The sequence below is a fragment of the Prosopis cineraria genome, unplaced genomic scaffold, assembly GCF_029017545.1.
Source record: "Prosopis cineraria cultivar Desert tree isolate PC_DT_omini unplaced genomic scaffold, ASM2901754v1 PC7, whole genome shotgun sequence".
Lineage (NCBI taxonomy): Eukaryota > Viridiplantae > Streptophyta > Magnoliopsida > Fabales > Fabaceae > Prosopis > Prosopis cineraria.
In genome coordinates this window covers 36,743,405-36,754,600 of record NW_026555338.1, presented here as the reverse complement: position 1 = coordinate 36,754,600, position 11,196 = coordinate 36,743,405, and the positions used below count along the sequence as shown (strand labels likewise).

The following is an 11,196-nucleotide window of genomic DNA, read 5'->3' as shown; positions in this document are numbered from 1 at the left end:
CATTACTAACAAATTTTTCAAAACATTGCATCCCAAAATATATAGAATGAAGAACATATTAATTGAAGGAATTATTCATCAAAAACAACAAAATCATTAGGCATGTTAGAGACATTGAATCTCAATTGATAACAAAGGATCCCTAGACTCTCTTACCATAGTATACTCGGATATAAAAGATGTATAAAAGTTAGAATAACAAGTGTTTAATTGATGTTAAAGGATTACATAAATGTTAAAGATTGCAAGGCTAAAAATGAAAGCAACAATTACAAGTAAAAAGCTATCTATGATAAATCTAAAAGCTACGAATATGATAGATCTCAATGTTTGGATGTGTACCATTCATCCCTTTTTCTGTGATTTACTTCTCCTCTTATAATGGCTTAGTCGTGTCAGTTGTTCCCATGAAATTTGAAATTCATTCACGAAATATCAGGAATGCACTATGCACATCCTGTAAAGTCTATGGCACGGTCTACTTGCAATGTGTTCCATTGTTTTAATTGCCAACCTATGTCTTCGAAACACTCATGAATAATGGTCATGTCTCCATGAGATTCGAGGCCCGTTGAGGTCATGGTTTTTTTATATATATCAACGATCTAAGTAGTGACTTCGAGGCTTAAGGGATTCGAGGACTCTACTTATTTGATTAGGTTTTTCTCTTGTTACCTAGATTGGCCTTATTGTTTAGATAACTTATTAGGCCTAATTCTTCAATTACTTAACCCACTTTAAGTTATAGCCCTTGTAAGCAATGTTTTAATTTTTAGTACAAATAAGAATTAAATAGTAAATTTAATAAGCAAGTAGTAGAGCTTTTTATACCAAACACAATTTTAAATCCTAAGAATGCATTTAAATTACTCAATACTTATAAAAAAGATAAAATCTTCATTAATTTAATGACAGTTTATATTGAGAAGAAAATTTTAAAAAATTTTATTGTAAACATGATAATTAATTATTTTTATACCATGAAAATTAATGAACAAAACTTAAAAGATAAATAAATATATTTATTTTTGTTGTGTATATATGTGAGATTGAATATAAATATATAGATCAAAATATTTATGTTACATTAATAACATATATAGATTTAATTTTTTTTCAATTATTATATATATTTTATTATTTCAACCCTCCTTAATAAAATTTTTTCGACTCCTCCCTTGCTTATATTTAATATTTTTAATTACAAATGTGTTTGTTAAATATTTAAATTGAAATAAAAACATGAGAGCCGAGGCCCTGAAGTACTTCTGGATTTTTTGAGCCCCACTTCAAAGACCGCCCTAATTATTAACCGTGCCTGGATATGCGTATTATAAGTAATAAAAAGAAGGTAATTGACAGTCATCTGGGGCAGGTCACGAGTGGCAGCAGCAACAAATAAAAATAATTTCTGTAGCTCTTTGCGGAATCATTATTGGAAGATCATAAAGACACGGAACCACCAAACAATACACTATTGTTTGCGATTCGTTTCAACATGTCGGATCTATCCTTGAGTAAAGTAAATGTGCAATTATTGAAGCTATAAATTGGATTGAGAATGCATGTGTATGTGAAACCAGCATATAACTGTTGCAAATTTGGTGAATTTGCGCATCTGATCCAGTCGTCCTAGGTCATATCTAAAGCTAAAAATAAAAATCGAATTTGAAGAGTTAAATTTAAAGGTCCTATTTAAATAAATATTTTAATTTTAAAAATAATTTTTTTTAAAGTAATCGAATTTGAGAACTTGATCCTGATAAGTTTTATAAAAAAAAGTTTAGACCCGAGCTGCTTTAAACCCTGTTATATTATTATTATTATTTTCTTTGGTATAACACGTGTTTGAAGTCAATAATCTGCTCACCTGATTTTACATGCATTATATTATTATTAATTTTAATTTATTTTAAAATTAATTTAATATAATTTAATAAATATCAGTGTATGGTATAAAATTTTTGATATTTATAATTTTTCTATAATTATTATGTTTGTGTATTTATAAAAATAAACTCTTTTTAACCAAGATTTAAATTTTATTACTAGACTTCTAAATGTGTATTATTTAATTTTTAAAAACTATGATGATTTTGATTTTTTTTAGTTTCAAAATATTTTAATTGATTTATGATATTTAATTTTATTTTTATTTTTTTATTAAAACAGGGCTTGTGGGCCCGGTCCTGAGCCGTTTATATAAGGGCCGTGCTAAAAAATGAGGTTAAAAATAAAGAATTGAACTTTAAGGCTAAAGCCCTTAAGGGCCGATCTCATAAGAGTTAGGCTTTTTAAGGTCGGATCTGTGCATTTTTCCAACTCTAATTGAAGCTAGGGTATATAAACCTCAAATTTTATAAACCCAACTTCTAAAAATAAAATTAGTTGTTCACATTAAATGTGTTTGAGTATAAAATGAAATGTTAAGTCCAAAATCACGAAAAAAGAAGACTAAAACTCAAAAAAAAAAAAAAAAACAAGGCTTGGCTCATTTCTAGGAAAAGTTGTGCCGAGCACGTACTTAGCATGACTCTTAAGATTTGAAATGGTTGAATGTTGAAGATCGTTGAGTGGACATGAGATCATTATCTGACCTACCATGAATCTTGTGAGGCCGTGCTTGATGATCATGGATATTTTGCATACAGGCTCTAAATTCTTCAGGCACAACAATTTCAGGCACATGGAGCTCAGCTAACGAAATACATACATTCTATACTAGAAATAATTTTAGATTTGTTTTTTCCAAATCAATTTACCTTGTATTTTGTAATTAGATTTGGGATTTTAATTTCACAAGCTATAATCATTCCAACTTTATATGTTACCCTTCATTAATAAAAAAACATCATTTATATCAATTTTTTTTACATATTTACATTTGAATGAATTGAAGTAAAAAAGTTTGAGAATTTTTTATTCATTTTTTGAGGCTTCATGTCTTTGACACTTAAGTTTTTTATCGTGGAGAACAGAAAGCTTGTACGACAAGGAGTTGTTAAAACATGGCTGAAAAGAAACATGTCCGCAGCATGAAAAAATGAAATACAGTTCGCTGATTGATGTGAATGTGTTTGTTGACTGTGTGCTTCACTTGTGGCTCCATTTCGATGACACGAGGTTACTCCTACTTCCCCACTTCCTAGTCATCTTTTACAGTTGTCGTGCCCACTTTCTCCACAACGTTGACCAATTTTTTAGGCCACTTCCCACGATAAAAACATTCTAGATGCTCCACTAATTGAATTTTCTAAACTATTAGACAATTAATTTAATAACGTCCTTAATCATAGTGGACTCGAACAAATTAATTCAGGCCTCTGGACATGAATTGAGTTTCCGTACATTTATTTTGGGCCTTCTAAAAGAAAATTCTGTCAATAGAACATTGAATTATATTTAGACACTTAGATTTTGGGCTGAACAATTGTCCCTCACATGCAATTTCCTCTTGGGCAAAGTTTTATGGATGCACTTGTGTGTTTCTCTTTTCAGCCCAATTACGAATGCTTTGGCCATGAAGTCCATACCACCCCCCCCAAAAAAAACAAAAAACAGAAACGTTATATTTCTGCCACCAATACCGGACTCACCTCTTTCTCAATCTGATCTACAATCAAGAAATAAAAAACCCAAACCAAAACCACGGCGCCCAAGCATCCTTGAAATAGATTTGGAAAAGGTAAGAACTCTCCCCATCATTTTTTTTCCTTTCTTGATTTCTCTTTATAATTTAATAGCTTTGCACTTTCCCTCTTCAATGCCATTTTTCATTTTTCTGGTATAAAACGGCACTATATTAATGAATTGTATAGAAAGCCTCAACTTAGAAGTTGGATGCTAACGTTTCTGTGCTGCTATTGATGTTTAAAATTTATCAAGGCTACTTAGGCCCTATTTAGTACAAAGTATTGAATTTTATAGGATTGAGAATGGAATTGATAATATGATTGGCATTGAAAATAAGAATTTAAATTCATGTTTGGTATGTGGGATTTTTTTTTAAAAAAAGGCGACAAGAACTAACTAAAAGACTCAATTACCCTCATTTTCCTCCTTCTTGGCTTCAACTTGCATTTGCTCCATCTTCATCATTCTTAGCTTCATTCCTCACACCTATAGTCTCTCTCTCACACCCACGCTTTTGTGCTCGGCACCACTGCAACTGTCCTTCACTCAAGTCTCTACATCGTTGACGGTGGCCAACGAGTAATCCAGATTTAGGTGAAAGATTCAAGCTCACAACTCCATATCTCCAAATCTGCTAGTTCCAGTGCTGCCTTTCTTCTTCATCTTCCTAGTTCCAACATCATCATTGTGCCTGTGTTTGGTTGTGGGAAGCATGATGTAGGAGGCTGGCAGATGGTAGTGGCAGAGATGTGAGAGGCGAGGGGTGGAGGGTAAAGGGAGAGATGACAGAGATAGGAGAGATGGAGGGTATTTTTGTCAAAAAAAATCAATTCCAGGATTGATTTTTCAGTACTAAGCGGTGGGTGGTATTAAATAATCCCACTTAGATGGGTTTGGGCTTAGAATTAAAATCCTTATTCCCTCATACCAAACATAAAAACTTCGAATTAGTTAATGCCAATGCCAGTCTTACTTTCTCATTCCTTTGTACCAAACAAGACCTAAGAGTTTGTTAACAAAATCAATGCTTACTATGTATTCCACGAAACATCCCTAAGAAAAGTATTTTGACATGCTTAACTTTTAGTGCATTATAATTTATAACCACCTGCCTCGTGGCTATAGTCCTTATCATACTACCAATAAGCACCTAGGTGATCTAAAATACCATGCATACATGTGATGTGGCTATGTATTTTTTGCATGAGCACTCTTAGAAACCTATTAGTACATTCCCTCCATTCTTTCTTTACAAGAGATGAATAACTGAATCATCAAAGTAAAGAATATGATTAAAATTAGTTAAGCATCTTGAATATGTTACAAATTTAAAATTCTTTTCAAAAATACTCATGCAGGACAAGTTTGTGCAAGATTTCAAGCTAGCAAGCTTTGTCATTTTTGGAAAGCCCCCTATAATTCGTTTTCTAAAATAATGCCAAGCCAAACACAAATCTTCTTATCTCTTGAAAAATTTGAGGGAGGGAGGGTGGGCATTGGGTTTGCTTATTTAAAGACATTTTCTTGGCATGAACCATGAAGGAATGCCCGCCACAGTCTCTTTCTGAGGTGTAGGAAGAAGATTTAACTCAAGCTTTGAAGATATATAGAGGTGATAATTTCAGCCAACCCAAACAAACTAGCCTGAATAAATTTAAAAAATTTTAAAGTCAAGTTTAAGAGTTCAAAAATACTTTGAGCTTATTTTGGTGGTTTAAATAAGCCCGTGTTAAGTTGAGCTCAAATGAAATTAGCCTAAACACCCAAATTCTTTATTTATTATCAATAAAATAATATCAAAATAAAATAAGAATTGAAAATATTAATTTTTTGAAATAAAAATTGAAATTAACTGAAAAAATAAAATGAAATAATGTTTAATAATTTAAGTACTTGAACTTAAATAAATTGAAAGCCCAAGGTGTTAGGTTGAGGTTTGATCGTATTAACTTTTTTACATGTGCGAGTATTATTTGATAGTTAAAAAAAGAATATATGTGTAAATATTTTAAATTTAATTCGAGTAAGTGGGCCAGCCCAAATTGTCTGACTTTATATGCCTATACGCGCAGACTCTTCCTCCGACATATTTATCTGACTTTGTATACCGACTGCATTGGTCGCTCCAAGCTAATGTAGCTGAATAGTGTTTTTTTTTCTTTTTTTTTTTTTTAAAAAAAGGGTACTGATTCAATACCTTATCGTTGGGGTCCTAAATTATTCACTTGATTGTTTGCCTGGTCAGGGTGTGGGTACATTCAATTCAGTCAATATTACAAATTTCACGTCCTTGGCTTTCAGTGATTTTACACATGTCAATTATTATTAATAAATATCTTGACTTTTGTAAAACTCTACTAAAATCGCTCGTGGGATTTCGTTAATTAATAATTAATAATAGTACAACTACCAGTAAATTTTTTTTTTCACGAGATTTGATTCAACCATAATGGATCACTTGCCATGGTCTTCCATTTTCTTTTCTTTTTCTTTTGGATACTTGTGGCTGTCTTTATATATACATACATACATACATACATACATATATATATATATATATATATATATTGACATGTTTTTGTTCTTTTATTGGCCGAAATATGTTTTGTTCTCAAAGAGGCAGAAGAATATATAGGTGACAATCATTTTTAATTCTTAATCATTATTTTGAATGCGTAATAATCTAAGATAAAAAAATAAATCAGGATAACTTTTCAATATTGTTTTTTTTTTCTTTTTTTTTTTTTAAAAAAAGGGTACTGATTCAATACCTTATCGTTGGGGTCCTAAATTATTCACTTGATTGTTTGCCTGGTCAGGGTGTGGGTACATTCAATTCAGTCAATATTACAAATTTCACGTCCTTGGCTTTCAGTGATTTTACACATGTCAATTATTATTAATAAATATCTTGACTTTTGTAAAACTCTACTAAAATCGCTCGTGGGATTTCGTTAATTAATAATTAATAATAGTACAACTACCAGTAAATTTTTTTTTCACGAGATTTGATTCAACCATAATGGATCACTTGCCACGGTCTTCCATTTTCTTTTCTTTTTCTTTTGGATACTTGTGGCTGTCTTTATATATACATACATACATACATATATATATATATATATTGACATGTTTTTGTTCTTTTATTGGCCGAAATATGTTTTGTTCTCAAAGAGGCAGAAGAATATATAGGTGACAATCATTTTTAATTCTTAATCATTATTTTGAATGCGTAATAATCTAAGATAAAAAAATAAATCAGGATAACTTTTCAATATTGTTTTTTATTTTCTTTTGACTGCATAATCGAAGTTAAAAATTATTTAAAAGATTCTTTCCTATATTGTACTAGTACTTCTTTTACGTTTGAGATAGATAAAAGAGAAGATTCAACCAATCAAATAAAGAAATATCGTAGCTAAACTGATAAAAATAAATAAATTAAAAGATCAAGATCGTTTCACAGTTTACACAACCATGTGTCGCGGTAACAACAGAGCAAAAATCTCAGTCCCCAATTCCGCAACCCAATTACAAAAATAACAAATAAGAACGGCCGCCTTAAGAGTGCGAAAAAAAAAGAGGGAAAGATATATTTCATACGAGAAGAAAATTTCATAAAAATTGGGCACTTGCCAGCTACCTGCAATATTATCACTGTTACACTGCCATTGAGTGAATCGCTAGCGCACCAATATCTATAATTCACTCATAAAGACTTGAATGCAGACAAGTATATCACACAAAACACCAGCTATGCAGTATTGCACTTGAAAGTATGATCACTTGAGGACGTACTTAATGATGCCAGGGATATGTATATTCATGAAGTAGTCCTCCCAGTCAATCATCTTCGTGTCAAAATAGAACACGTCCATCTCTACCCCACCCCGTGCCGCCGCAATCCGCAGCTTCTCTGTGTTCATATTATCAAATCTGCAGGCCAATGAGTGATTAGTCAAAGTCTCAATTCAATACACGTGACGTATTGGCATTATGTAATTTTACAGTAGCTTCTAATTAAGTGCAGTAACTCACAAGCCATTGAAAAACAGGTAGGGCCTGTAAAGATCAACCAACCGCATCACAATCTGAATCTTCCTGTTCAGGTCAAGATACATCCCCCGGAAGTACTGACAAAAAGCTTTATTGGCCAGATCTAGTCCCTACAATGAAGTTTTTCCAAGATTCAACAACTTTTGCACCTATATACATGACTTTGGTGCATCAATAGAGAAATTAATAATGACCTTCAAGAGAAGCATGTAGCGGATGAACATGTATGTGCGGAAGCTATCCATGCTGTTCAATACAGTGACGTTGCCAACCTTGACAATCTTCCCATCCTTGTTCCTCAGTGGCTTTGATGTGAAGTATCTCACGCCGTAGTCTCTGAGATTGAAGTATCTCACGGGATTTCTCACTGAGGAACCCACGTGATATATTATATCATCTGCCTGGTTCGCATGAGCCACCATCGCCACTAACATAGTATTCACCACCATGTCAGCTGGTATCTGCTTCAATGAACTCTCCATAATTAATTTTTCCATTTATCCTTCAATATCAATCACCATAAAATATAAATACTTTGACAAGCTCTGCTACATATTCTCAAGTTATCATAGTTTTTTTATTTTTAAAATTTCGTGCAACTATAAATCCCACATATAGTTACATTAATTTACATGGGTAAAAGAAAGAATGGGGAAGATATGGAAGGATTTATTCAGAGTCTCACCGCGTCAAAAACTGCTTCGATGTCTGCTGGAAAACAAGTTAATTTTCCTTTGCCATATGCAACAATCAAGCTGTCTATAGTTCTGTAATTAATTCAAGTCCAATGTACGTAAGAACAATTTGGGCTATGTTATGTGTTTAAATTATTTCTGAACCAGTTATAATGTGGTGACTTATATATTACCCACACAAACACACACCTTACACCTTCAACCCAACCAGGAAAAGGTTCCTTGTAGGTGCTGGTAACGATGGTGGGACGTACGATGACAACAGGCAGGTTTCCCTTCATTGTTCCAATAATCATTTCTCCCAATGCCTTTGTAAACACGTATGTGTTTGGCCATCCATATGTATTTGCCCTGATAATATCAGTCACGGCCAAACATATTAATCAAAGTCTCGTTTTATATTTTTTTATTCAAGAGAAAATTTTTACAAAACCTATATAAATTAGAGTAGTTGCATGAGGGGTGGGGGAGAAGAAACCTTTTAATACCCCAGTCTTTCATGGCACCTTTAATTTCACATTCTGTGGCTCCCTCCTCTTGAAGCTGTTTCAGAATTTCTTCTACCAACTTCTTCTCAGCGTCAATGTCTAGTCCCAACACTCCATTCAGTGATGCTCCCATTCTATACGGATCCTCTGCTATCAGTCCTCTTTTCTCCCCAGATACATATGCTTCAATTCATTGAAATATGCCCAATAATGTCTTGTCAGCAAAATATCAATAGATATTACAATATATTCAGGCAAAAAATATCCTTATATATTCCAGTGTGGGTGCATGTGCACATAGCTGATAGTTCATCTCTCTCTCTCTCTCTCTCTCTCTCATTAATCCCAAGCCATACTTTCTTTCGGTCAATAATTCTAGCCCATGCTCTCATTTCTATTTGGACTTTCTTACCGCTTCCAATTACAAGGTGTTTACCATTTATCATTTTATTTGTTAATATTACGCCTTTGAGTAAAATAAAAAACAATATAATCCTTGATGTGATGGGAAGTAGACATATCCCTTTCCCATCACAGTGAAAACTAAATGAGAAGGGAGTGTATCAAAGAAGTTAATTATCAGTGCTATAGACGAAATATACCGACCTGTTGAGACGTGGACAAGCAACTTCAGTTTAGTACATTTTTTGGCGAAGCTCAAAACATGCTTAGCTCCCAAGGTATTTATACCCAGTGCAACATCGTATCTGCAATTAAGAATATATTAACAAAATGGACATGAAACTAGAATGTCTAGTCATAAAGAAATTAATTTAGTTCTGTTGTATAATGATATTACTACGCGCGACGCAAATATGGTTTCCCCACCAAAAAAGAAACGAAAATATGGTTGTACAAAATTATGATTTCAAATATGACACGCGCGCGCGCGCGCGCGCGCTGACCTTTCATCAAAGTTAGTTGTTGCAGCCAAGTTTACTATAACATCAGTTTGACTGCAAATCTCTTCCCTCAGAACGGTGTCCTTCAGATTCAAGTCCTCGTGAGAGATGTCCCCAGGAACCAGAGCCAACTTCTTTGCGATAAAGGAATTGAACTCTGCACCATGATTTTCCTTCAACAATTTGAACAACTCCGTTCCTGTGATCTGCACATGGAAAACACATCGCACGCATATATTAGTTACCCACAAACTTATATATATAATAACTGTATTATGAGCTAAATTATGTTATCAAAAAGTCAATAACTATAATCTATGTCTATATCTGAAGTTCTCTTTAATTAGCGATAGAGGAACCTTCTTCAGACATTTGCTAAAAAAGAGTTCACACACACAAGACAAGAAAAAGATGGCATCACCTCATTGTTCAAGCGTTGAGTGGCAGATATGTTATCCGAGGCTCTCAAAAGAAGGTATAATTTCTTGACATTTGGCTGAACCCTCAGTACCTTCTCCACAAAAACTGCAAAACCATTATATATATATATGTATAAACACAGCATCATGAGATAACCAAGCAATATATGTATATACTTCAGAGCACACTGCATGCAGTGCAGCGAGTAATTAAAACAAAGTATGAAAAAGTAACAAAGGAGAGAGATAAACACGATACTTTTGGCGAGAAAGCCAGTGGCACCGGTCACTAAAATGGTCTTGTCCTGAAGGAAGTGGAGCATGCTGTCTAACTCCATTGGCAATTATGCTCTGAACTGATAATGCTGTGAGAAATTCAATGTGGTGGGCTAGCTTGGTGTGAGGGAAACATAACGCCGATATGTCATATTTATATGGGAATATTGCTACGCAGAGAAGAGGTCAAATGAGAAGGAACGATTATTAAAATTGTATAACATGCAGTGCACGCAATATGTCAAAAATAAAAAACATTTCGGTCCCAACTCTCGTAATCGTCGGAGGTGTGAATGCAACACAACCCCACTACCCATCCCGCGCGCTTACCAATGAATCAAGTTTCGGTGCTTTCGTAGTAAACTATTCCTCATTTATCACCATTACTCCTTCCATACTAGGATATTTTCTAAAAATTTATTATGTCCTTGAATATAGTGGGAATCATGATATTTTTGAGTAATTAAATAATTTTATCCTCATCTTAAAAAATAAAAAAGATATTAATTATGTGTTTTAACCACCACGATCATGATATTAACTGATATTATTGGAGTAAAATTAAAAAATTATTGTAATTTAATATCATTTTAATTAAGTAATATGTGTGATTTAGTTAAAAATACCTTATATATAAAAATAAAAGGAGTATTAATTAGTAATATAATAATAATTAATACGAAAATATCTTGGAGCCATATTATTCACAAATCGTATCACGTCTAAA

General features: G+C 33.0%; 1 protein-coding gene across 1 annotated transcript; it reads right to left on the bottom strand.

The window, feature by feature from the left end:
* Positions 1-7,035: 7,035 nt before the first annotated feature.
* On the bottom strand, positions 7,036-10,584 carry LOC129316140 (fatty acyl-CoA reductase 3-like). The gene is made up of 10 exons (XM_054960415.1): positions 10,453-10,584; positions 10,196-10,299; positions 9,778-9,980; positions 9,479-9,579; positions 8,863-9,055; positions 8,574-8,735; positions 8,375-8,456; positions 7,884-8,150; positions 7,672-7,799; positions 7,036-7,569 (listed from the first exon to the last, which is right to left on the bottom strand). Exons 1-10 carry the CDS (start codon positions 10,529-10,531, stop codon positions 7,416-7,418), a joined length of 1,473 nt encoding a protein of 490 aa, XP_054816390.1. The 5' UTR covers positions 10,532-10,584; the 3' UTR covers positions 7,036-7,415.
* Between the last annotated feature and the right edge of the window lie 612 nt (positions 10,585-11,196).